The 26,605-nt window shown below is 52.8% G+C and overlaps 1 protein-coding gene and 1 long non-coding RNA gene across 4 annotated transcripts; one reads left to right on the top strand and one right to left on the bottom strand.

Annotated features, from left to right (window-relative positions):
• Positions 1-89: 89 nt before the first annotated feature.
• On the bottom strand, positions 90-609 carry LOC141279234 (uncharacterized). Its single transcript, XR_012333205.1, has 2 exons — positions 472-609; positions 90-230 (listed from the first exon to the last, which is right to left on the bottom strand). It is a non-coding gene; the product is annotated as an uncharacterized lncRNA (long non-coding RNA).
• On the top strand, positions 523-25,309 carry TRIM3 (tripartite motif containing 3). 3 transcript variants are annotated; one of them, XM_033862442.2, is made up of 12 exons: positions 523-649; positions 9,013-9,178; positions 14,643-14,874; positions 15,099-15,250; positions 15,477-15,657; positions 15,939-16,671; positions 16,777-16,880; positions 22,599-22,766; positions 22,956-23,124; positions 23,379-23,449; positions 24,474-24,614; positions 24,737-25,309. In XM_033862442.2, the coding sequence occupies exons 2-12, from the start codon at positions 9,048-9,050 to the stop codon at positions 24,887-24,889; spliced, it is 2,235 nt and encodes a 744-aa protein (XP_033718333.1). In that variant the 5' UTR covers positions 523-649; positions 9,013-9,047; the 3' UTR covers positions 24,890-25,309. The 3 variants fall into 3 exon arrangements, with proteins under 3 accessions (XP_033718333.1, XP_033718332.1, XP_033718334.1); XM_033862441.2 differs by lacking the exon at positions 523-649 and adding an exon at positions 806-985; XM_033862443.2 differs by lacking the exon at positions 523-649 and adding an exon at positions 806-1,011.
• Positions 25,310-26,605: the final 1,296 nt, after the last annotated feature.

Genomic DNA, 26,605 nt, shown 5'->3' with positions numbered 1-26,605 from the left:
AAGCTACCTATTAAGATTATGTGTACTAAAGAAGATAATATATGTAAAGTGATTCGTTAGGTGTCTGGCACATAATAAGCACTCAGTCCTTGTTAACTGTTATACTTTTTATTATTTTCCACCGGGGCTGCTTTTCCACAAGGTGATGATTCTGAGAATTGCTCTGGTCTTTGGAGGGTGGAAGGGAGTCGCTGGATGGTCTGAACCATAATTTCCTCGCGAGGGGGCTCCTGAGAGAGAGCCAGGCACCTTGAGCCAAGTTAAGTCCCCCATCTTTCTACCCCGTCAGCCCCTTCTCCCCAGAGCTCTGCGTACTGCCCTTCTACCCTGGGGCTCGTCCGCCGCCCAGAGATCCGTGCCGAGGCACAGGCGATCCCTGTCTCCCCCTGCTCAGCAGAGACCACAGTAGCATAGTCCGTAGGAGCCCCCCCAGGAAAGCCTGGAAGGGCACCTCCAGAAGACAGCCCTTACCGGCTCCCAGAGTCCGAACACCCTGTTGTCCAGCTGCCTTTTCGTGACGGAGCGTCCGCCCAGTCCCTGAGACCCACTGCGCTGCCCTTTCCTGGAGCCGTCGGGAGCCAGAGGCGGCTGGCGGGGATCGAGGATCCGGGATCCGGGATCCTGCTCAAGGGTTCCCCAGCCCGACAGGGTAGGCAGCTCCTGCAGGAGCTTCGGGAGAGTTGGAGGAGCGGTGCGGGTGGGGTTGGGGCGGGCGGGGCCTCCGTGGCGGCGGGCGGGGCGTGGGTGGGTCTTCGGTCTCCGAGCCGCCCCCTCCCCCGGCTGGTCCGCAGCCCCGCCCCGGCCCCTCCCTCCGGCCTGTGCGGCGGGTCCGGCGGCGGCGCCGGCGCGGGGACAGGCGGAGGCGCGGGACGTGGGGCGGCGCCGCGGGCAGAGCCGGGCGGACGGGCGCTGGCAGCAGCAGCGCCGCGGGCCCTTCGGAGTGGCCGCAGTCCGGGTCTTGGCCCTCCCATCCTGCCTCGCCGCGGTGAGTGCGACGGGCGGCCCCCAGGGGTGCGTTTGTATCCCTGTCTGCCCAGGTCCCGGTCCGGGTGCGAGCGGCGGTGTGTCTGTCCGAGTGTCTGTGGGTGAGGGCATAGATGCTTTTCAAAAGCTGTGCCTGTCTCTGTCCACGTGAGGCGTGTCCCTGTCCGTGAGAGCAGTGGGGGGATTCTTCGGGCTGTGGCTGCTCACGTGAGGTCCATGTTTGAGGGGGGAGGCGCGGGTGGATGGGTGATGCTTCCTTGGAGGAGCGCGGGGTTTGGGAGCTTGTGTATGTTGGCGGAGGGTGTCGAACGCTGCGGCCGAGGATGGTGGGGGGTGGGGGAGCGGGTGGGGCTGCTGAGTGGGACTCTGGAATCTTGTGGCCCAGCTTGTCCGAGGGTTCCTTTCTCCCTGGTGCAGACACTTCCACCCTTTGCTACCCCCTCCCTCCTCGGGCACCTAGAGGCCCACCAGCGGGCATAGAGGACACCCTTTCCTCCTCTAGCACTGGCCTCTGGACAGGAAGCCGCATCCGGAGGCTGTTTCTTGTAGGAAAGGACCCTTCTGTTTCCCCTGCAGCCTGGGCCCCGCCTGGAGGACCCCAGGCTCCTCCCTGGTTCTGGCCTCCTCCCTTCTGGACTTGGCTTCAGATCATGGGCTGCAAACCTGCAGGGACAGATGGTTGCAGGTTGGAGGGGCAGGCTGCACCCCAGGGAGGTCAGTCCACTAAAGGCCAGCCCTGGGCTTGTTCCTGGTGTGTGGGTCTCCGATGTGGAAAGCAAAAACCCAGGACTGGCCCCTGTAGGAAGATGAGATCTGGTAGGTTGGAGCAGGTGCAGAGGTCCTTTTCACAGGTCTCTCCCTGCCTGTCTGTCCACCTCATCAGTGCCCATTCATCCCCTAAGCAGGGTTCTGACTTGCTGCAGAATTGGAATCAGAGCTGCAGGCCTGACAGGTGCCCTGCTTCTCTTGGGTTGCATGCCTCCAGTGACAGAGCACTTACCACTTCCGCTATGGGAAAGCTTCTTTATGATAAGTGGAGGTCGTTTTCCTTGGAACTTCGTTCACTTGTCTTGTTATTGCCTTTGATTTTGCCTCTCTGTCTGGTGAGAGGATACTGCAGTGATTTAAACATGGCTCTCTTATCACCAACATATACTGAGCACCCTCTGTGTGCCAGGTGCTGCCTCAGCCACTTAGGGGACAATGGCATTCTTGCTGAGAGAAGAGCTTGAGCAAAGGCCCATAGTTGATATAGTACAGCCTGTGTTCAGAAAAATGGAGCAAAACCATTTTGCTAGGCTAGGGTAGGGGGTGCCCAGGGGGAGTGTCATGGGTGCCCTAAACTCAGCAAACATTTATTTTGGAAGGGAGGTAGGGACAACTACAGCCACTCTCTAACACACCTAGCCTTCCTGTGGAAACCAGCAATCATACTCAAGGTAGTACAAGATTGGATTTAATCATGGGTGCATATTACAGTCTGTAGGGACCTTTGGCTGGACAGGAAACCTTGGGAATCTCAGATTTGGGGAAGAAAAAGATACCCTCCCCCAATTTGCAAGTAAGGGGATGGAGTAGTCCAGAGTCTTACCTTGCATTGGTGAAATTAGTGAGAGTCAGGACTAACTCCTGGATCTCCTGACTTTTAACCTAGACACATTTTAGGAGCAGAAGCAAGGATAATAGTCATACCTTATATCTGAAAGTTGAAAGAAGAGGAGGAATTGAAAAGACTCCCAGGATTCTGGCTGATGTGGCTAGGTGGATGGTGGTGGCTTTTACTGAGATGAGAGACGCAGCAAGATGAGTAGGTTAGGGGAAAATGAATTCAGTTTTAGACTAGTCTCTAGCATCATCCCTGTACAGATGTCCAAGGTACAGCTGGATATACAGGTGTGGGTTCAAGAAGTTTTCTGCACAGGAGGTAAGGCTTTGGGAGTCATTAGCAAGTGGATGGTAACTGAAACCATGGGAGATGGTGAGATTTTCCAGACAGAGTATGAAAGTGAGGGGAGAAGAGGCCCTAGAACAAAGCCCTGAGGAGCTAGACATATAAGGAATGGACAGTGAAGGAGCAGCCAGAGAGGCAAGTGGAGACTTCGCATCGAGTGGGTTGTGATAGCATCAAGTACGGCCTCTGCCCTTTTGAGTCTTGCTCTCTTGCCCACCTGGTCTGTGTTTCTTAATTTTTCATGCTTCTGTTCCATTACTCACTGTTTTCCCAGTGTACCTATCAAACTCCTATTTGTCCCCCAAGAGCGGGCTCATATATGCCTTCCTCTGCAAGTCTTCTTTATTCTCCACCACCTTCAGAGTTGGGTACTTCCTCCTCTTTGCTGCCATAGCAGTTTGAATATGTCAATATCATGACACTTATCACATGGTAGTTGTATATTTCCATGTCTGTTTCCCACACTAGTCTGAGAACTTGTGAAGGACAGGGAGTGTGTCTGTTTCAGCATGGTGTCTCCAGTAACCACTTTAAGGGCCTTGTGCAGAGGGCCCAGGAAGTTTGATTGTTTGATAGGTTTATCAGCTCATTGAATGGTTCATTCACCTACTTACTCAGTCTGGCAGTAGTGGGTGGGAGAGTTGGTACTGCAGATTTCATCATTTTCCTTCCCTGCCAATCTTATTGCAAGGATTCCTTGGCTTTGAGGACTTCACCTCCTCCAAGGCTTCATCTGTTTCAAAGAAAACCCAAAGACTGTAGCCTGCAGTCATTTGTCATTTTACTGAAGCCTAAAATGATCAAATACACTTGGAGGCTAGTGACCAGGAGTGAGTCATTTTCAGAAGCAAGTGAGCCTAACTGGCCTCTTGCATCCACTTTTTAACAATGCCTCGGTCACCTACCTTCACTCACAGCTGTGTCAGTCATGTATACTGGGACTCTCCTGAGGTTGTACGAGGAAGTCATGGAGGAAATTAGATGCTGTTTGAGAATTTGGAGAAACTGAAAAGCCTTGAAACACATCCTTTGCAGATGTCAAAGATCAGGTGGAATCAGCACTGGCTGTCCTCATTTGCTCACAATCAACTTCCTCTTCAGCCCCCTGGATCTGGCTTCCTTTCCTCCAGCCCTTAGAAACCACACTCCCTGAGGTTAATACCAGCTTCTTTTGGGCTTTAGATCATGGGAACTGTTTGCAGCATTTCACAATGAAGCTTGTTCTCTTACTCGTGAAGCTCTCTTCTCCCTTGGCTTTCATATCTCTTTCCTGATTCTCCTGCCTCTCTGGCCACACCTTTTCAATTTCTTTTCAGGCTTTTTTTTTTTTTAAATGTTGAGCCTTCTTTTAATTTATTTATTTTTATTTTTGGCTGTGTTGGGTCTTCGTTTCTGTGCGAGGGCTTTCTCTAGTTGTGGCAAGCGGGGGCCACTCTTCATCACGGTGCGTGGGCCTCTCACTATCGCGGCCTCTCTTGTTGCGGAGCACAGGCTCCAGACATGCAGGCTCAGTAGTTGTGGCTCACGGGCCTAGTTGCTCTGCAGCGTGTGGGATCTTCCCAGACCAGGGCTCGAACCCGAGTCCCCTGCATTAGCAGGCAGATTCTCAAGCACTGCACCACCAGGGAAGCCCTCTTTTCAGGCTTTGCTTTCTGGGCCTGTCCCTTAAATGTTGAGGTTCATTGGGGCACAGTCACAGGCTCTTCTTTCTCATCTTGTGCCCTCTCTGGGTGATGTCATCCACTTCCATGCCTTCAGGTACCATCTCTACACCAACTCCCAAATCCATATCTCCAGGCCAGACCTCTTTCCTAGGCTCCAGCTTGTCTTTCCACCTGCCAGCTGGACCTCTCAAATGTCCCATAGGCACCTCAGATTCCTCTTACTAAACACTGAGCCTGTCACCCTCCCATCCAAACTGCTTGTCTTTCAGAGTTTTCAAGCCAGAAAACTAGGAATCATCTCTAATTCTTTCTTCTCCCTCTACTCTTCATATCTAACCAACTGGTCACCAAGTTCTATTGATTCCTCCCTATAAAATCCACTTCTGTCAACCTCCCCTTAGCGACTCCCCTAATCAAGGCCACCGTCATCTCTCCTCTACGATATCATGGCAGTCTCTTAACTTTCTGCTCATGATACCCCTCAACTGTTTGCCACTGTGCAGTCAAAAATTTACTCTTTTTGCTCTCTCACTCTATACTTAAACCCTCTTCACCTCCCCACCCTGCTCCTTTGCTCTTTGGATAAAGCCTTAATCCCCTAGCAGGGAAGGGTAAAGTCTCAACTCCTCGATAAGGCCAACAAAGATTTGTATGATCTAGCTCCTGCCTACCACTGCATCTCATTTCTTAGTCCTCCCCTGTCACAGTGTTTGATTCAGTCTCCTGATGCAGAAGGCACCATTCTCTCTTTAACTCTTACCCATCCTGGAGCTCTTGAATGGCCCTTTCTTCAGGAGGACTCTCTGGACCTCCAGCCTTCTGTACATCCTTCCCTCGCCCCAGACCTAGGTTAGGTGACTCTCAGCAATCTGTGCTTCCCTGTCATAGCCCTCACCATATTGCACTACATTAATTGATTTTTTAGATTGTGGAATCCATGAAGGCTGAGCTGTGAGTATTTATCTCTGTATCCCCAGGCCTAGCAGAGGTGTTGAATGAATGCTGAAAAAGGAAATGAAGTGCCTTTAGAACCTCAGTTAAAAGATGGGAAGGATAAGGGATGCAGAGATGGCAGTAGGCAGCCCGAGGAAAGAGGGTGAAATCTCAGCTCTGAGTTCAAGATCTTCCAAGTACCTGCTGTGATAAACAGTCTATTTAAACCATGGCCTGTAGGACCTCGGGGGCAGATCTCTGAGGAGCAGCGAGATGGGAGAGGTGGGAGTAAAAGCCCAGGAGGGGAAGGGAGTCTTGGTGATTTAGGCAGGGGTGTGACCTCAGCGGCTGCATGCCCAGCACGTCTGGGTGGGGAACTGAAGCAGGAAGGGGAAGGGAGGGAGGAGCTGTCCGTGCTTGGATGTTGCCCAATCACCGCCCCTGTGTGACAGGCTGGGAGAGCCCCTTGGGCTTGGAGAGAGGCGGAGCCTGACTTCCAGCTGCCCCAGAAGGGCCCAGTAGACCACTCCTACTCTTCCTCTCAGCCCTCCCCTTCGCCAAACAGAAGCTTCAGCTTGGCTCCGGCCTCCTGCTCCCTCTGCCAACCCTCGGGCTGTCCTCCTCCTGCTATGTTGTTGTCTTTGTATTAAGTCTCCAGGTTCAGAACCCTGCACATCTGGAGAAAGAACCTCAGAATCCCATTGTCCACATTCAGGGATGCCCTTCCTATCCTATCCATGCCCACCCTCACATAAACATAAGGCACATGCAGCTGAGCCCCTCTCCTGCCCCTCCGCAAACCTGGAGAGAGCTCTGGACTCTGGACTGGCCCCACTGCATTCATTCTTCATTCACGCATTGTTTTTAGAGAGGGCCATGGTGCATCGAGTTGGGCACAGATAGTGGTGACCTGCTCCCAGTCACTGCCTGTTTTGAAGTAGTCTGGCTCTCTTTCTGCTTCCCTTCATGGCCAGATTTCTCTCCTGAATTGTCTACAACTGCTGTGTTAATTTCTTCATTTCCATTCATCTTTCCATCACTCTGACCTGACTTCTGCCCCTCCCATTCCACCACAGCCAAATCTGGTGGACGCTCTCCAGTCTTCATCTTACTTCACCGCTCCTTCTTTCTTGAATGCCCCTCCTCCCCTGACTTCCTTGACCCCACACATTCTTGGTCTTTCTCCCATCTCTCTGAGTTCTCCTTCGCTCTTCACTCTCTATCCCTAGATGGTCCCATCCATTATCATTGCCTTGTGTCATTAATATGCCAATGCTTCCAAGTCAAAAACCAGCCCAGACCTCTCCCTGGAGCTCCTATATTCTATTTCTTACTTGACATCTCTACCTGGGTATCACACAGGCACCTCTCAGATGTCTCATGGTTAAAATGGAATGGCCCAAATCAGCTCCTTAGCTTTCACTGTCTCTAGGCATAGCCCAGCATCCTCAGGGGAGAAACTTGGGAGGCCTTATTGTCATTCCTTTCCCCTCCCACATCCAGTCCATCGTGGTGTCCTTTTGACTCAACCTCATGGTTATTTCTCAAATCAGTCCACTTTTTTGCATATAGCTCTGCTAATACCCAACATCAGCCTACCTGAAGAACTGGGGTAGCCTCCCAAGCGGTCTCCCTGCTTCCACCCTGGCTCCTCTTCAATCCTCATAGCTGCCAGTGTAGCTTTTTAATTTATTTTTATTTTTTGTAAATTGCATCATTTCCCTCCCAATTTGGGATAGAACCCAGATTCTTAACATCAAGGTCCTTTGTGATCTCATTCCAGCCTACCTTCCCAAACTCCCCTGTGGCCTTTTATTCCCTTTGCTCTGACCACATGAACCCTTTCGGGTTCTCAGTGAGTTTCTGCCTAAGGACTTTCCTTCATGCTGTTCCTTCAGCCTAGAATGATTTCCCTCCCTCACTCTCTGATGCCCACACCCTCATCCCTACTATTTTCCTTCTAGCCCTCAAAGCTCTACTTAAAAGTTACCTGCTTGGAAAGGCCTTCCCCAATCACCCAATCAAAAAAGCATTCTTTCTCATAGCATCCTTTTCTTCTGTATAACACTCCCCTCTCCCAATCTGTAATTATATATTTATTCATGTATTTACTTTTCACTACCTCCCCACCACAAGGACAGTGACCATATCTGTTCTGTTTATCACTCTATCCCCAGCACCTGTACGAAGTAGGCACTTAATAAATATTTGTTGAATTACTGAATTAATTCAATAAATATAGACCAATCCTTATGTCAGGCTCTGTGCTAAGTGCTAGGAATAAAAAAGAAAGAAAATATAATGCCTCTCCTCAAGAACTCTGGAAAAAGCAGAGAAATAACAAGAAAATTACAGTATAGTGTATAAGGGCCAGGATGGAGGAAAGACAAGGTGCAGAGTGACATAAAGGTGGAGCACCTCACCAGACTTCAGGAAATCAGGGAAGGCCTTCTGGAGGAGGTGTCATTTACGTGCAGACCTGAAAGATAAGCAAGAGTTAGCCAGATGAAGTGGGGGTGAGCAGAGGATCTCAGGCAGAGGGAACAGAATGTGTGACTGCCCAGAAGCAAAAGAGAACAAGGAGTTTTCCAGGAACTGAAAAGAAAGAAACCAGTGTGACTACTCATAGAATCCTGAGACGTGAGGTGGTAGAGGGAGGTATGGGCCAAAGCTAAGCTTTGTTGGCCAATTTAAGGAGTTTGGACTTTGTCCTCTGGACAATGGAGAACCATTGAAAGAATTTAAACAGGGAGTTAGTGATAAGGTGGAATGTGTGTTCAGAAGCCTCCTTCTGGCTGTGAGGGAGAGGGATGAGAAGGCATAGGCGAGGAGAAGGACACCAGTTAGGAGGCTGTTGCTGTATCGCTGGAGAGAATTGGTGGCACCTGAATTGGGGTGGTATCTGTGCAATTGGAGAAAAGGGGATAAGGTATTTGGGAGGCAGAATCCACGAGACCTGGATACTGATTGGATGTGGAAAAGAATGTGATCCTGGGCAGTTGTGCTGGGAGGTGGGTCAGAGCATAGATAGAAGGGCTGCAGGTGGTCAGAGGAGAGACACTCCATCAGGAAAGTCTCCCGGGGGAGGGTTTGGGGGAGGCAGAGGAGATGAAGGCTGGGTGTGTCAGTGAAGGGCATCCCCGTACCACACACTTGACATACACTAGCGCAAATTCTCAAAACAACCATTTGAGGTAGGGATTATTATTTCCATAACTGCAAATTAGGAAACTGAGGCTCAGAGAGGGTATATGAATTGTGCAAGGTCACATAGCTGGCAAGAGGCTGAGCTGGGTTTAAATCAATCTAACCTGACGCCTGTGCTTTTAACCAGAGCAGCAGGCCCGGAGGATACTCAGTCCATGTTCTTCACCCTGCTCGGTCCCTGGCAGAGAAGAGATGGGGCTAGTGCTCTGTGGGGGATCAGGTGGGGAGAGGGTTTGCTGGCTTCCCTGGTGCTGACCGTCTTTCCGTACACAGGCTGGTGTGAGTGGCAGGTGCCATCCGCGGGCACCATGGCGAAGAGGGAGGACAGCCCTGGCCCAGAGGTCCAGCCAATGGACAAGCAGTTCCTGGTGTGCAGCATCTGCCTGGATCGGTACCGGTGCCCCAAGGTTCTGCCCTGCCTGCACACCTTCTGTGAGAGGTGAGGGTGTGTGTACCGGGGAGGGATGAGGACCTCGCAGGCCCCCCGGAGAAGGGAGTGGCATGTGTAAACCTGTAAGAGGTGAGGGAGGTGTGTGCACACATGGAGGGGAGGAGATGAACCCCAGCCTACAGGAGGTAAGGGTTCGGTGCAAGAACCTGTGAGAGGACCAGAGGTTCCTAACACTGGGCTGTGGCCCCTGCCCAGAACAGGGCCTCCTCTGCCCCTGCCCAAACCCCAAGGCAGCCTTCGACACCACCAGAGAAATCAGGCAGAGCTGAGACTCTCAACCAGCTCTGGCACCAGAACTTTCTGACCAGTGGGAGGATGTTCAAAACTACGTCTGTCCTCCCTGCCTGTCCTCACTGTTGTCCTGAGGCACTGAATGAAAGGCAACCCCTCCCAGCCTCTGGGCTTCTATCTATTATTCATTCACTTAACAAATATTTATTTATCGAGCAACTACTATGTGCCAGACCTGTCCCAGGCACTGGGCAAGCAGTGATAAGCAAAAACAGATATGATCCTTGCTCTTAAGGAGCTTACAGTATAGTGAAGGAGAAAGATAGTAATCAAATCATCTTACAGTCAGACTACAGATAAATGTAGTCCATGCCACCTCCGTCAGACACCCTCCCAACGATGCCCTGCATCTTGCCATCACCCAGAATAACACCACTTCTTCTGTGGTTACAGACTCCAGTATCCCACTCTTGGCTTCCATTACCCCACTCTCACTACACCAGCTTTGACTGGATGTAGATGTCCAATGCCCTTGACTGCTCCGTCTTCTCCCAGCCACCATCTCCTTCCTGGTCTCCCTTCCTTTCCTACCCATCCTGAATCCCATGGTGGACCATAGGCCTCTACAATTCCCACACGCCTTTGTCCTTTTCTAAACCCACGTGGCAGAAGCTCAATCCTGGATCTGAGCTGTAATTGGAAAGCTCCATACCTTCTCCTATACCCAGATCACTGAGCACTCTTGGAGAAAATCAGTGCCGGAGAAATTATAACAACAGCTACCGTGTATTGACTGCTTACTGTTTGCCAGGGACTGGTTAAGTGATTTACACGTATTGATTTACTTGATCCTCACAACAGATACTTTATTATCCCCATTTTAGAGAGGAGGAAACTAGGGTTCAGAGTCATTAAGTAATTAAGAGATATTTCTGAGGCTCCGCAGCAAGTAAATAGTCAAGGTCTGAATCCAGGTTTAACTGCAGAGCCTTCTCTCTTAATACTACTCATTCATTTATCCCTTGGTCCCTGCTCTCAAAGACTTATGCTCTAGTGGGAGGTGACAGACAGGCAAGCAAATAATCAAACAGGAGAGTCACAGCTTGGGCTAAGTGTTTTCCAGGAAATAAACAGGGAGTAAGTGCGGGCGGTTGGGCCAGGGGATAGTCTACCTAGAGTCATCAGGGAAGGCTTCCCCGAGGAGGTGACATTTGACCTGAGACCTGAGGATGAGAAGGAAACAGACATGTACAGATTGTTCCAGGCAACAGGATTATCTTCGCGCTGTTCCATGCAAAGGCCTTAAGAAAGGAGTGAGTGGGGCATGTTCAGAGACCAGGGGAGAAGCCAGCGTGACTGAGTGAGGAGGAAAGTGGGATGAAGTGAGGTCCGAAAGAGTCAGAACAGTTCACGGGGGAGCTTGGCGGTTTTAGGAAAGTTTTGGATTTTGTTCTATATGCAGTGGGAAACCACCGGAGGATTTTTTTTTTTTTAGCAGAGAAGTAATGTGACATAAATTAGACTTTTGTTTTTTGGCCGCGCCGCATGGCTTATGGGATTTTAGCTCCCCATCCAGGGATCGAACCCGAGCCCTCGGCAGTGAGAGCACGGAGTCCTAACAACTGGACTGCCAGGGAATTCCATAAATTAGATTTTTTTTAAAGCTCATTCTGGTTGTCGTTTGGAGAGTGGACTCTAGAGAAGCAACAGTGGAAACAGGAAGCCAGTTAGGAAGCAGTCGTAAGCCAGGTATGTGCGACACGCAGGACGGAGATCTTGATGAGTTCAAAGGTATTCAGGGTAAACTCCAGATTCAGCAAAGCTGGGGAGAGAATTACAGGGGAGCTGAGTAGAATGGTTGAAATGCAGATTTCATAGTTGATGCCGTGATGGGTGATGAGACATAGGTAGTGCTGGGAGCATGGGAGTGGATAGCTGAGGTGAACTGGAGGAAAAGATCACGGGGGGAGGGGCTGAGAGGAAGCTTAGGAACTAAAAAATCTTGATGGTGGGTGGGTCACCCTGTGGATGTCAGAGCCACTGAGAATGATGGCAGGAGTGTGTGTGTGTTGGGATGGGACGGAGGGTAACAGAAGAGAGTGAGCCAGAAGAAAGACTTCGGCCAATGGGGAAGCAACCATTGAGTCAGTGGAGACAACGTCAGGGAGGGGTGTTGTAGACAGGCCTGAGCTTCCAAGGAGCTGGAGGAGAAGAATTTAGAAATGTTCCAGTTGGGGGCGGGGAGGACTCAACCCCACCTTCTGGTCCTGAGGAATGTGGAGTATGAGACAAAAAACACTCTCAACTCGAGAAGACTGAAGGGGAATCTAGGTCACAAATAAGTTAATATTTGTGAAGCACTTAGCATTGTGCCTGGCACACAGTGTTTGTTAAATAAAGAAAAATTAATTAATTCAGATCAAGAAGTGTAGAGAACGTTAAGAGAAGAGATTGAGGATATGGGAAACTTTGCAACAGGTAAATCTTCCCTCCACAAATTTGTGGTCTCCAAACACAGCCGCCGTCAGTCTGTTTCTAGTAAGATTCCTCTCCCGCTCCGTTCAGTGACTGATCCCAGCCTCCCTGTCCCCCTGGATTCCCACCACCACCCCACTCCTTCGCTTTCAGCAGCTGACCTTGCCGGAGGCAAGTTGGGCATCCTCTCTCTAATTTTGCCCCCTGTGCTCAAGTGCATCTACCTCATTTTCCCCTCCCTCCATCCAGAGGATGGGGTCCACTCCTTCTCTTCAAGCCAGCCTGAGCCACTCTCCCATCCCCAGACCTCGTCCCATGTCTTCTAGTGTCTTCCCTCCCTTCTTCTCTACTGGCTCCTCAACTTAGAAACGTGCTCAAGCCTCCCGTTACCAACAGATAAGAACCCTCCTTTGTCCCTCTGTCCCTCCCAGCTGCCATCTAACCCATCAACCTACTTTTTACTCAAACTTCCAACCTCCCATTCACTCTTCAACTGGCAAGAGTCAAGCCTTCCTTCCTCTACCCCTCCCTCCACTCACTGTTTTCCTTACAGACAAAAGTACTCTTACAGTTGCCAGTTTCCATGGGCATTTTCCAGTCCTTAGCTTCCCTGACTCCTCAGCTGCTTTTGACACGGATGACCACTCATTCCCTGCTTCTGAAATTGCACTACTCACTTTGCTGCCCTGACACTCTCTCTCCTCCTACCTCTCTGCCCGTTCCTCTTTGCTCTCCTCTTTCAGTATTTGCTGGGTGCTCTGTCCTGCTCTTGGCACTGTAATCCCCTTCTTGGTGATCATATCGTCTCCCATGGCTACATCTAAATGTTGATGGCCTCCCTGCCTTTATCTCTAACCTGCCTTCTCCCCAGCTGTCTACCGATCCCCTCTGTCTGGATGTCCCACCGTTACAGTAAACTCAACCGGGGCAAGGCTGAACTTCCCTGTAAACCAGTCCTCTTTCTGTGTTTCTCATCGTGGTGAATGTCACTCAGTCATCTAAGCTAGGAATCTGGGAGTCAACTGAGACTCATCTCTCACTCCCCATATCTAATCAGACAACACTGCCCACTGGCTGCACTTCTTAAATACTTCTCAAATTTGGTCCACCTCAGTCTGCATTGCTGTTGCCTAAATGCAGGGCTTCCTCACCTCTTGCCTGGACTATTACAAGAGCACCTTGGTTAAGCACGTGCTTCGCCTCGGATCTGGCTCTCGTGCTTACTAGCTTTGTGACTTTGGGCCACTTACCCTTTCTGAGTCCATTAGCAAACACCAAGTGCAAAGCACAGCCTGCCGCATCGTGCTTAATAAATGGTAGCTGGATGCTGAGGAGGACGGTGCTCCTGCCCCTTGTCTGCTGTCTCATCATGTTCACATTCACCCTCCACACAGAGGCAGATGAAATGGAAACCTGGCTGTACCATGCTCCTGCAGCTCGCTCGTGCTGTTGAGATAACGTCTAAGCTCCTTGACGTGACCCAGGAGCCCTCCATGAACTGGCCCATGCCTCTCTCTCCACACTTCCCTTACCATTCCTTGCCTTGGGCGTCCTCCTTGAACTGCTTATAATTCCCTACTCATACATGCTGTTTCTGGCCACCTTCTGTATCTGGAACACCCTTCCTCCTCTCCCTGCACCTTTCTTGGTCAGACTAACAATTATTTATTGGGCTTCCCCGGTGGCACAGTGGTTGAGAGTCCGCCTGCCGATGCAGGGGACACAGGTTCGTGCCCCGGTCCGGGAAGATCCCACATGCCGCGGAGCGGCTGGGCCCGTGAGCCATAGCCGCTGAGCCTGCGCGTCCGGAACCTGTGCTCCGCAACGGGAGGGGCCACAACAGTGAGAGGCCCGCATACCGCAAAAAAAAAACAAACAAAAACAAAAACAAAAAACAATTATTTGTCCAGGAAGATTTTGCTTACGTCACCTCCTCTTCAGCCTTTTCTGGCTACCCTCTCTACTACCAGAGGCCCCTTCTGTGTTCCTTATATTAATGACAGGTAATACTAATAGCTATAATTAGTATTATAATAGTATTGTAATACTACAATATATCATACTTTCTGAGTCAGGCATGTCAGCACTTTACATTTAATTCTCCACACCTTGTGAAGCCTGTACTGTCTCCGTCTTACCAAGGAGAGATCCTTGGCTCATAAAAGTTAAGTAACTTGTCAGGGGTCATACAGTATAATAGTTGACTGACCTGGGAATTGAACCCAGGCAGCCTAGCTCCAGGACCCATGCCTTTAATCATCACACTGTTTACTTCTACAAACTCTAATTTTGTTACTTTTTTTCTCTACAAACGGGGAGTATTTTAGAGGTAGGCACTGTGCTTTATCTTTGTATCCCCAGAGCTTGGCATAAATTTGGCAAGAGCAGGTAGTCAGTAAATGTTTAATGAGTTAATGGTGCGGGGGTAGGTAGTCACACATTTTCTGTGAGAAGGGTTTGTAAACACCTGTGAAAGGTGAACTTGTGTCTGTGCACACCGTGAGGAATGCGTGTATGTCTGATCCTCTGAGAGACGTCAGGGATGTGTTGCCACTCAGTTGTGAGAGGTGAGGTCTTTTACCCCTGCTGTTAGGACAAGATGCGTGTGCTGGCCAGAGAGGTTTCTAAACGAATGTGACAGCACAGCTGTGAGCACAAGGACTGGCGCCCATGGCAGGTGACAGGAGGGGTGCACTGACACCGCCCTGCCGCTTCATCCCTTTGACTCCCCCTCCTCCCCGGCCAGATGCCTCCAGAACTACATCCCTGCCCAGAGCCTGACGCTGTCCTGTCCAGTGTGTCGGCAGACATCCATCCTCCCTGAGCAGGGCGTCTCTGCGCTGCAGAACAACTTCTTCATCAGCAGCCTCATGGAGGCCATGCAGCAGGCACCTGATGGGGCCCACGACCCCGAGGACCCCCACCCCCTCAGCGCAGTGGCTGGCCGCCCCCTCTCCTGCCCCAACCATGAAGGCAAGGTGGGCCCAAGCAGGCCCAGTGAGGCCAGGACTTGGGGTGGAGGGGGAGGAGAGGTCGGGGGAGGGGCCGAGTGGCTGCGGGTCAGAGGGTATTCTAAGTGGTCCAGGTAGCGGGGGTGCACCTGGAAGGTGAGAGGCAAGGAAGGCAGGTGGGGTGGGGGAGGGCAGGGGACAGAGAAGCGTGGTGTCTAGTCGTTGCCTGATGGGAGTCCTTGCGCCGCCAGACGATGGAGTTTTACTGTGAGGCCTGTGAGACGGCCATGTGCGGCGAGTGCCGCGCCGGCGAGCATCGGGAGCACGGCACCGTGCTGCTGCGCGACGTGGTGGAGCAGCACAAGGCGGCCCTGCAGCGCCAGCTCGAGGCGGTGCGCGGCCGGTAGGCGCCCGGCGGGAGCCCGGGCTGGTGGGGCCGTCTGGGATGGTGTCTCAGCGGGCGCAGAGGAGGGACCTTCGGGAGGGTGGAGATAAAATTCTCAGGGAGGGTAGGGGGGGTCTCAGGGAGCGGAAATCCTGGAGGGCGGCAGTAGGGTCTCCAGGGAGAAGGGACAGTTTTGTGAGGGCATCCTCAAGCAGCCCTGGTATGAGCTGTTTCCCCTCCCCAGACTACCACAGCTGTCCACTGCCATCGCCTTAGTGGGGGGCATCAACCAGCAGCTGCAGGAGCGCAAGGCAGAGGCCCTGGCCCAGATCAGCGCGGCCTTCGAGGACCTGGAGCAAGCGCTGCAGCAGCGCAAGCAGGCCCTGGTCAGCGACCTGGAGGCCATTTGTGGAGCCAAGCAGAAGGTGTGTCCGCTCACCCTTTCCCACCACCGCCCATCATGAGATGGCCTGTCGCCTCCACGCGTCCCCTGCTCCCCACACGCGCGCACCCCTTCCCCTAGTCTATACTTGCCCCCTTCTGGCGTGGCCAGTAGGTACTGCGGGCATCTGTGTCCCTCGTCCACACTCACCCTCTTGTATTCCCTTCATGCCATAGTACAAGTTCATCAGGGATCACAGAGACACCCCCCTCACCTTCCCCTCCACAAGCCTGCTTACCCAACCCTCCCCTGACCCCTCCTCAGGTTTTGCAGACCCAGTTAGACACACTGCGCCAGGGGCAGGAACACATCGGCAGTAGCTGCAGCTTCGCTGAGCAGGCACTGCGCCTGGGCTCAGCCCCGGAGGTGTTGCTCGTGCGCAAACACATGCGAGAGCGGCTGGCGGCGTTGGCAGCACAGGCCTTCCCGGAGCGGCCCCACGAGAACGCGCAGCTGGAACTGGTCCTCGAGGTCGATGGGCTGCGGCGATCGGTGCTCAATCTGGGTGCGCTGCTCACTACGAGCGCCACTGCACACGAGACGGTGGCCACTGGCGAGGGCCTGCGCCAGGCGCTGGTGGGCCAGCCCGCCTCTCTCACTGTCACTACCAAAGACAAGGATGGGCGGCTGGTGCGCACAGGCAGCGCCGAGCTGCGCGCGGAGATCACAGGCCCCGACGGCACACGCCTGCCGGTGCCCGTGGTGGACCACAAGAACGGCACGTACGAGCTGGTGTACACGGCGCGCTCCGAAGGCGAGCTGCTCCTCTCGGTGCTGCTCTATGGACAGCCGGTGCGCGGCAGCCCCTTCCGCGTGAGGGCCCTGCGTCCTGGGGACCTGCCACCTTCCCCGGACGACGTCAAGCGCCGCGTCAAGTCCCCTGGAGGCCCGGGCAGCCACGTGCGCCAGAAGGCGGTGCGTAGGCCCAGCTCCATGTACAGCACCGGCGGCAAACGGAAGGACAACCCCATTGAGGACGAGCTCGTCTTCCGCGTTGGTACAGAGAGCCTTGGGCGGAGGCAGAGGGGGGATGAGGTGGGGCCAGAGACTCAAAATGACCTCAGTGTGAATTTTTTGCTTCCATCCCGTTTCTTCCCCACAGGCAGTCGTGGAAGGGAGAAGGGTGAATTCACCAATTTACAGGGTGTGTCCGCAGCCAGCAGCGGCCGCATAGTGGTAGCAGACAGCAACAACCAATGTATCCAGGTAAGCTCTCCCCTAACACCAAAATAGAAGTTCTCAAGCTACAGCCTAGTAAAACAACAACAAAACAAAAATAAAACAAAGAAACAAAAACCCAACAAAGTATACAGGTCGCCTCCTGAAGGGTGAAACCCTACAGATAGTACCTTTACTTGAAGAGCCATGAATCACAGCACCACCCCTCCCCCACTCACTCGCCATCCGTTCCACAAGGGCCACAGCAGTAACCAGCACCTTCACAGTTAGGCACTGGGGTTGACTGTGCTGGCGGCCTCTACCTCCCAGGCTGTGGCTCAGGCCAGACCAGCTCCTGGACCCCAAAGATCCGGCTCATTGTTCCCTCCCCTCTGCCTCCACCTGAGTCCCTGGCTGGCTCACTTTCTGCCCACCACAGTGGTCAGGATGCAGTCTGACTTCTTATGCCGCCTTCTTATGTCCGCCGGACTGACTTCTTATGCCGGACTTCTTAAGTCCGCCTTCTTATGCCAAGGATGCTTTTTGGCACAAAAGTGCAGCTCCGCACTATCTTCCAGCATGCCTGTGTGGATCCAGAATGCGTGTCGTCTGTGCCCGTCTCTGCAAACGTCCAGTTGACTAGACAGTCAAACGGGGATAACTTGTGAAAAGGGGTGCCTTCCAGTGGCTAGACTATAGTGCATCCTCATAGGTGGTCCTGCCTCTGGCCCTCCCAGCGCCTCACACACCTGAGTAAAGCATCTGCCACTTGAATGGACGTAGCCTCTGCTGCACTCTGAGCTCCATAAAGCCAGAAAATGCGGTTTTCTCTTTTCCTTGTAGTGAGCCTACGAACAGGCAGAGCCAGTGACGGCCACCAGTATGGTAGGCGCAGCAGAGCAGTTCACAGCTCAGGCTCTGAAACCAGACACCTGGGCTTGGATCCTAGCGCTGCCACTTACTGACAAGTCATGTGACCTCCCTGAGCTTAGGTTAACTCATGTGTAAAATTAGGAAAAGAATACCTCAGAGGGTTGCTGGGAGCATTGAATGACATCATGTACTGAGCCTGGCACCAAGTGAACCTTCTGACTCTTAGCTGTTGTTGAAAATACCATTGTCCAGGTGGGGACAAAAGCCAGGAGGTGGGAAGGTGCTATAGGGCGTTGTTCAGGGAACTGGAAGGGTCCCAGAGTGGCTGGAGGGAGATTGCTATCAGAAGTGGAGTAGCTGAGGTCACGCTGTAAATGGCTTTGGAGAGGAAGCTGTGGAATTTTGATTTTATTCTGTACAGGATTGTTTCTAACTACTGTAAGCTTTCAGTTCTTGGAAACGTTTTGTCAGGTAGTAAAACTTTTCCCTGAAGATCCTTACTTCCCATCTGTACATTTAAACTTCTTCCTGACCCTCTGCCTGGGTACCCCCGTCACAGATGCAGCTCTGTCAAAGGCCTGTCACCTCAGCATCAGCTCCTCCTGGCCCTTGCTTTCCACCTAGCCGACTGAAAGAGCCAGGAACTCTTCCATGGCTATATTCCCAAGCCTGTCTAGCCCGCCTTTATTCCCACCTTGTTCCTAAGAGCAGAGGAAAGGAGAAGCTCAGGTCCACGCGGGGAGGCGTTTGGGTCCAGGCTGGATGGTGAGAAGTGGAGGGGTTTGGATGGGTAGGGGTGGCGCTGAGGCCCTGCTCGGTCGCAGCCTCCACCCTCCAGCTCCGTTCCTCCTTCTTATGCAAGGATGCTTTTTGGCACAAAAGTTGAGGTTTGGGAAACTTCCCCTGGGGTGCACACACACGGGTACTCATATCCCCGGAAAGACGTGCCACTTGGTCTCCCTCACGAGGGCCTGTGTCTGTCTGTTGTTTCAGGGTGGGGACTTAAGAGAGAGGGCCTAGTGCAGCCCCTCCCCCTCCAAACACTTCCTTCTACTACAGCAGTCCTCCTTGCCCCTGCTGCCACCCATGCAGCAACCTCATAGCTGCTAGGAGCCTGGCTCTCGATTCCAAAGCTGAGGTTCTCTCACTCTGGGGTCCTCAGGTCTGCTATGGGCCAGGCTCCCAGATGCACTGTGACTCCCCCTCAGTTCATGAGGATTGGGGCTCTCGTGAACTTCTCCACAGGACCCGGCTGTGGTGGCAGCTGAGGCAAATCCTCTCCTTGTGCTGAATCAGCATCAGCTGACAGAAAAGAAGAAACATTTTGTGATTCTGAATGAAGAATTTGATTTGGATGTATTACATCCTTGTGTAATGGTCTGAGTCCAGAAATTTTATCAGCTCTTCTGTGAAAACAGCCTCATTTCCTTCAGGCAGAATGCTAATCACACTCTCCTCCAAGCTCCCTCAGCCTTTTGCCATATAGCACTTTTCATTCTCTGCCAGAATCACTGGTTTGTTCGTTTTATTTTGTTTTGGCCTCTCCCCCAAGTAGACTCAGATCCTGAAGTTGCTTACTGCTACCATGGCAAAAGAGAGAGATGTTAAGGATCACATTAGGGCACTGGCAGATTCTAGAGATAAGGAAGCGAATATGGCAGGTTTTGACGAGCCATCAGATATCCAGGGAGAGGGAGGGATCAAGAATCGCCGGGCTTGGTGACCTGAGTAGGCAGTGTTGCCATTTGGGAGCGGGCCTGGGAATAAGTTGATGAATTCACTTTTGCCTGCGGTGGGTTTGAGATAGCTGTGCGGCATCCAAGGGGAGGTGTGCGATTCTGGTCTGGGAGGGAGCTGACGGATTTATTCATTTGTTGAATGTCTGCTGTGTGCCAGTTGCTATTCCAGTGCTGCAAATGCAGCAGCGAACAAAACAGACACAGTCCCTGTCCCACCTGGGGCTTACGTCCTTACATGGGGGACAAGGATACTTAGCGGTTATTTAGTGACAGGAGTGACAGTCGTTATGAAAAGAGCTAAAAAGCATATATCACGGAGACTTAACTTTATGTGTGTGTATTGATTTAGGAGATGGAGTTGTTCATTAAAACCTTCTCTGGGGCTTCCCCAGTGGCGCAGTGGTTGAGGGTCCACCTGCCGATGCAGGGGACACGGGTTCGTGCCCCGGTCCGGGAAGATCCCACGTGCCGCGGAGCGGCTGGGCCCGTGAGCCATGGCTGCTGAGCCTGCGCGTCCGGAGCCTGTGCTCCACAATGGGAGAGGCCACAGCAGTGAGAGGCCCACGTACCACAAAAAAAAAAAAACACAAAACCTTCTCTGAAGAAGTGACCTGGAAATTCTGAGAACTGGAGGATGAATAGGAGTTGGCCAGGTGTAATGGGTGGGATAGGTTAGGATAGGTTGGGAAGAGGAAGACCCCCTAAAGCCTCAGTGTTGAGCTAGAAACTAAGCTGCTCGGAGTGGAGGAGGCAGACACATTGCCTCACTACCCAGCTGGTGGTACCTTTTCGTCCCTCTCACAGCACCTCTTTAGCCCGTGGCGCCTACCTTCTCCAAGTGCTGTCCAACCACAGGGGACCAGGGCAGAAGTCAGGGGCATTTCTGATCAGCCAGGGAAGGGCATGATGGGAGGTCCACATCAGGAGGAAGTGATGTCCATTGGTGAGACCAGTTCAAACAGCCCTGCGGGCCTAAGAAATAGAGATGATGCAGGGGCGGGGGGCTCAGTCCACGCAGGAGGGAGAACATCTGGATCAAAGAACAAGGCCAAGGCCCATGACTTGAGCCTCCAAGGCTGCTCCTGGCTCTGATTTATCTTGTGTCCCTAGAGTTATAACAAAGCAATGTGTGAGCCTTATGCAGTGAGTGATGTTGTGGCTGTGAAGGAGAAGCAAGAAGGCTTAGCTATAGAGGAGAGGAGCATTAAAATCGTAGGTGCTTTTAGGATGGTGAGACCTGAGCATGTTGCTAAGGTGAAAGAAGTACAAGAGGGTGAGAGGTTGAAAGGTCTCCTCTGTCTAGATTACCTTATCAGCCTCATAGCCTGGACAGGCTAATCCATGTCCATTCCCCCACCCTCACCTACCCCTTTCTTGTTTGCTCCTAAGTCCTGTGGAGTCTTCCTCCCGTATGTCTCTCGATCCATCTACTTCCCTCCAGGAAGTGCCCTGTCCAAGCCATCATCAGTTGTCACCTGGACCACTGCAGCACCTCTGCCTGGCCGGCCAGCTTCCAGTCTCGACTCCTCCCTGCAGCCAGAGTGCTCTTTCTGAAAAAGCTCCCATGTGCTTTTTCCAGCACCACCAAGCAGTTCTCCAGTTCTCAGTGGACACTGACCAGGGATCCTTTAAATTCAACTCAATTCCGACATGATCTACCTGGAGATGGCATCACATCCCACAGGTTGAAGGCTCAGTCCCATGAGACTGCCCCTACTTCAGATGCTAATCGAAAGTTCAGTTTGTCGCCTGTAGTCTGACCAACCAGCTATAAAGTGGAAGTTCCCACAACCCACTCCTGTGTTCAATTAATTAGCTAGAGCAGCTCACAGAACTCAGACAAACATTTAATTACGTTTATCAGTTTACTGTAACAGATATTATAAAAGATACAGATGAACAGCCAGGTAAGAGATACATAGGGTGAGGTCTGGAAGAGTCCCTAGTATAAGGAGTTTTGGTTCCTGTGGAACTGGGGTACACACCCTCCTGGCACCAACCTGGAAGCTCATCATATCTTCTTGTTCAAGAATTTTTATAAAGCTTAATCTGTGCTCCCCACCCCTTCTCCTTCCCAGAGGTTGGTGGGTAGAGCTGAAAGTTCCGACCCTTTAATCAGATGGTCTTTCTGGTGACCAGCCCCATCCTGAAGCAATCTAGCCCCCCCACCCCCACCCAAGTCGCCTCATTAGCATAAACTCAAAAGAGACTCCTTATGAATGACAAAAGACACTTACTGATCAGGAAATTTTAAGGGTTTGAGGAGCTCTGTGCCAGGCACTGGGGACAAAGGCCGAATATATTTCTTTTTTTTTTTCCCCCAAATTTATTTACTTGTTTATTTTTGGCTGCCTTGGGTTCGTTGCTGCGCGTGGGCTTTCTCTATTTGCGGCAGCGGGGGTTACTCTTTGTTGTGGTGCACGGGCTTCTCATTGTGGTGGCTTCTCTTGTGGAGCAGGGGCTCTAGGTGCGCGGGCTTCAGTAGTTGTGACACACGGGCTTAGTTGCTCCGCGGCAGGTAGGATCTCACCGGACCAGGGCGCGAACCTGTGTCCCCTGTGTTGGCGGGCAGATTCTCAACCACTGTGCCACCAGGGAAGTCCCTCAAATATATTTCTTATTATATTACAAAGTCAGATCTCCTCTTGTCACTTTCCTGCTCAGAAATTTTCAGTGAATTCTCATCATACCCAGAATAAAACCTTACTCCTTCTGTTCTTCACGGGAGTGCCCACTGCCCTCCATCCACACTAGGCAAGTAGGGCCCATACTGAGTTCAAGCAGCGCCCCTATTGGACTCTGTGCCTTCTGCGTACTGCTGACTCTGCTTAAACACCTTTCTTCCTCCTTCTTTACTCGCCAACTTTGGTTCAGCTCTTGGCGTCCTTATTAGGCTTTTAGCTCAGATTGCCCCTGCTCCTGGACCACCTCTCACCCCTTTCACATTCTCACAGTCCCATTCACGCCTCTGCTGCCTGTCCCCTAAGGTCTGCGCTGGCAACGTCTGATTCTACCCACGGCAGGGTGTCAGAAAGTGCTTGTTGAGTGCTGAATGAATGGGGGTGGGTCTCCTCCCTCAGGGTCCTGCTCCCTCCCCTCTGTGACCACAGTCTCTCCCCCCCTGCCCCCTCCCTCCCTTGCTCCTCTGCTCCAGGTTTTCTCCAATGAAGGCCAGTTCAAGTTCCGCTTTGGGGTCCGAGGACGCTCGCCTGGGCAGCTGCAGCGTCCCACAGGTGTGGCCGTGGACACCAATGGAGACATTATCGTGGCAGACTATGACAACCGTTGGGTCAGCATCTTCTCCCCTGAGGGCAAGTTCAAGGTGAGAGGCCTGCTGTCTCTACTCTGCACCCTTGGTGGCCAGCTGAGATGACCATTCTAGTGCCTTCTGGTGGTCAGGGCCTGGACTGCTCGATCCATCCTCAGCCTGAGGTTCTGCTTTGGTGCCAGGCTGGGTCTACTCTCCCCACGGGGTGGGATAAAGCCCCTAACGGATATCCCCTTCCTCCAGACCAAGCTTGGAGCTGGCCGCCTCATGGGCCCCAAGGGAGTGGCTGTAGACCGGAACGGGCATATCATCGTGGTCGACAACAAGTCCTGCTGCGTCTTTACCTTCCAGCCCAATGGCAAGCTGGTTGGCCGTTTTGGGGGCCGCGGGGCCACCGACCGCCACTTTGCAGGTATTGGGAAAGAACTTAGAGACCTAGTCTCTGATACCCCAGTCCCAGAGAACTCCCCTGGATGTCCCAGCTCTACAGACCCCCTCCTCCTATATTTTGACCCTAGGGGACCCCGTCCCTTCACTATACCCTAGCACCATCATCCCAGAGACCCCACCCCTCTCCTCACACCACAGCTTTGTCATCCCAGATGTTCTCCCCCATCCCACTCAGTATCCTGGCTTACTGCCAGAGAGCCCACTTTGTATTTTCAGGGCCCCATTTTGTGGCTGTGAACAACAAGAATGAGATTGTAGTGACGGATTTCCATAACCATTCAGTGAAGGTCAGTGTTCTCCCTCCCTCTATGACCACAGTTCCATCATCCTTTCCTCTTGCACAAGACTCCTCTCTCCCTCACCTACCTCCCTTTTCTCCCCCTTGAGATCATTCATTTGAACAATTAACATTTATGGCGTGGCCGCGTTGTCCCAGGCACTATGCTAGAAGCTGGGAATACAGTGATGAATAAAGCAAATACATTCCCTATCTTATTGGTTATGGTCTAGTGGGGAAGAGAAGAAAGTACCAGGATATTACAGTGTGATGTGATGCATTCTGTGCTAGAAGAGTGCAGGGAAACTGAGTGAGGTGGGGGGGGGGGGGGTAGCAGGAGCATTTGATTCAGGTGGAACTAAGCACAGGTGGGAACTCACCAGAAGGTAGGGGGACAGGAGAAGCCAAGGAGGTGGGAACTCATACCATGTAGTCAAGAAACTACAAGTAGTTCAGATGAGGTTTGAAGCAGGGAGTGGCGCCAGGTGAGAATGAGGCTTGCTCATTCCCTCAAGGGGCTTGCTCTCTTCCTAAGAGCTATGGGGAGTCACTGAATGATTGCAGGCAGGAGGGTGATGCAGTCCTGTGTGTCTTAGAAAGATCGCTCTGGCTGAGGCGAGACTAGAGGCAGGAAGATCAGGCTTCTACAGTAATCTAGCTGAGGACCATTGCAGTGGCAATGTATGCATAGGGTACAGATTTGCGATACAATCAGCGGGTTGTGGTAATTCATTGGCCGTCGAACAGAGGAGAAGGTGGAGTCGAGAATGACTCATGGCTACCTGGGTGTTGCCAGTCACTGGGAAGGAGAAAGATGGGAAGGACTTTTCCAGGGAAGATAAGCTGCCCAAGGGACATCAGCTGGAGATGTCCAGTAGGCAGTGGCATGCATGGACGTGAAGCCTGGGAAGAAGAACTGGTTTATAGCTGCAGATCTGGGGGTCCTCAGCCCTGGGGCTTCACCCCATCCTCCTCCAAGGCCCCGCCTTCTGCCTGAGGCCGGGTCCCCAGTCCCCAGCCCTTTCCCCTGCCAGGTGTACAGTGCCGACGGAGAGTTCCTCTTCAAGTTCGGCTCCCACGGCGAGGGCAATGGGCAGTTCAATGCCCCCACGGGAGTAGCCGTGGACTCCAATGGAAACATCATCGTGGCTGACTGGGGCAACAGCCGCATCCAGGTGAGGAAGGCCCGGGGATGGCACCAGGGTGAGGTTTCCCGCTGGGCCCCAGGCACCCCCTCCCCAAATGCCACGCATCTGCCTGATCTCACGGCTCCCTCCAATCTCCGCTCGTCCCTCAGGTATTCGACAGCTCTGGCTCCTTCCTGTCCTATATCAACACATCTGCAGAGCCACTGTATGGCCCGCAGGGCCTGGCACTGACCTCGGATGGCCACGTGGTGGTGGCCGACGCGGGCAACCACTGCTTTAAGGCCTATCGCTACCTCCAGTAGCTGCACGGGACCTGCCTGGCTCTTGGAGGGACGGACATAGGGGTGATTGGACAAGATGGTCTGGCCAGGAGGTGGGCCAGACCTGGCAGCACTGAATGTGGGCTGCGGGCGCGGGTGCGCCCGGTGCCCTCCCTCTCCCCGCTCCCAACCCCACGGTTGCACTTTATTTATTCGGTTCTTGCTTTGGTGACTGGGTGGGCCTGGACCATGGTCCCAAGGATGTGTGCAGAGCTTCACCCTCCCCTCCCCTCCTTACACATCACCCCATCCCTCGGTCTGCTCCCCACCCCCCCAGCCTGGGGCCAGAGCAGCCTCTTACTCCAGGGCAGAAGTCCCTCTGGTTGTCTCCCTACCAGCCCATACACACTGACAGAGACAGCAGTACCCACCCCTCACATTAAATAGATGTGTTCACCACGATGGTTTTGTTGCTTTCTTGTGGGCCGGGGCTGGGAGGGGAGGGGAGGGTGCAACTACCTCTTGACGAAAAGGTGGGCAGGCAGCTGGGAAGGGGACCCCGATTCCCAAATGTGCCCTGATGTTTTGAAGCTTCAGGAGAGGAGAGCAGAGAGGGGGAACGCCTGGGGCTCAGCCACCTCTGAATGCCTGTCCCCAGACCCACGTCTCCTGCAGAAATAGTAAGTCCTTTGGCTATCTGCTCTGGGGCTGAGAAATGACCCTGGCCTAGAACACAGCCAGCAGCTGTAGGGAGAACAGTTGGAGGGATGACAGCAATCCTTGAAACGCAGGCCTGGGTTAGGGACCTGGGGCGAGCCCAGGTGGAAGCTGGCTGTGGGAGGCTCCGTGGCCGATTTTAGAACTCAGTCCTGGAGGCTTGGAGCTCTGCTTCCCCCTCCTGCTGTTCGTGCCAAGACTGCTGCCCTTTCCCCACAGAGGAACAAGGGTCCTAGCATCCCCTCCTGAGCTCTGTTCTGCCAGGGTTTGGCTGCCAGTTCCAGAGATGATTACCACTAGCTCTCTGTGATTTGGGAGGTAGGGACTGTGATTCTCCCTGTCTACAAAAGGCTGAAGCTGCTCTTCATTGCTGAGTAAGAGCAGAGCCCAGTCTTGAATCTGTAGGTGTCATACTCCTAACTGGTAAGTTATAGCACCTTACTCATTCTTACGCCCCTTGCACCTAGCATGGTGACTGGCAGAGAAGGCACTCAACAATATCTGGGGAGTCATGGATCTGGGAAGGTTGGTTATAAGAGGTCATGGGGAAGCTCAAGACTTCGTCCTGGTGTAGCATGATTCCCAGGGCTAGGGTGGGAGGGCCTGTCCGTGGACCTGTGGAAGACCATAGGGGCTTTGCAGAGATCAAAGGGACACCGTGTGGACCACATGGTGTGTTCACCTTCCTGGTGCTTTTTGGCCCACTGGTTGGGACCTGGTAAGCAGGTGGAGGGACAGATGAACTCTCTGAAGGCTCTAGGGCAAGTGTTACAGGGCCTGGCGCCAATTAGGAGTAGGATTGCCTGAGCCCATGCCCTGGCCAGCAGAGATGGTGTGCTCAATCGTCAGTCACCCAGCACCAGCCTAAGCCATGCAGAAGTCATCTCAAGCCAGGGCGGGGGGTGGTGTGTGGGGGGGCAGTCACTCACTTTTTCCTAGATCTGATCACAGTGGGCATTTTATTTCCAATTCAGACCTTGGGCCCAGAAGTAGATGGAAGGGGTGACAGGGAGTGGAAGCTATGCCTTGACTTATTTGGCC

This window comes from Tursiops truncatus, chromosome 8, assembly GCF_011762595.2.
Source record: "Tursiops truncatus isolate mTurTru1 chromosome 8, mTurTru1.mat.Y, whole genome shotgun sequence".
NCBI classification, from domain to species: Eukaryota; Metazoa; Chordata; class Mammalia; order Artiodactyla; family Delphinidae; genus Tursiops; species Tursiops truncatus.
Note: the sequence above shows the minus strand (reverse complement) of the source record. Positions and strands in the feature narration are given on the sequence as shown.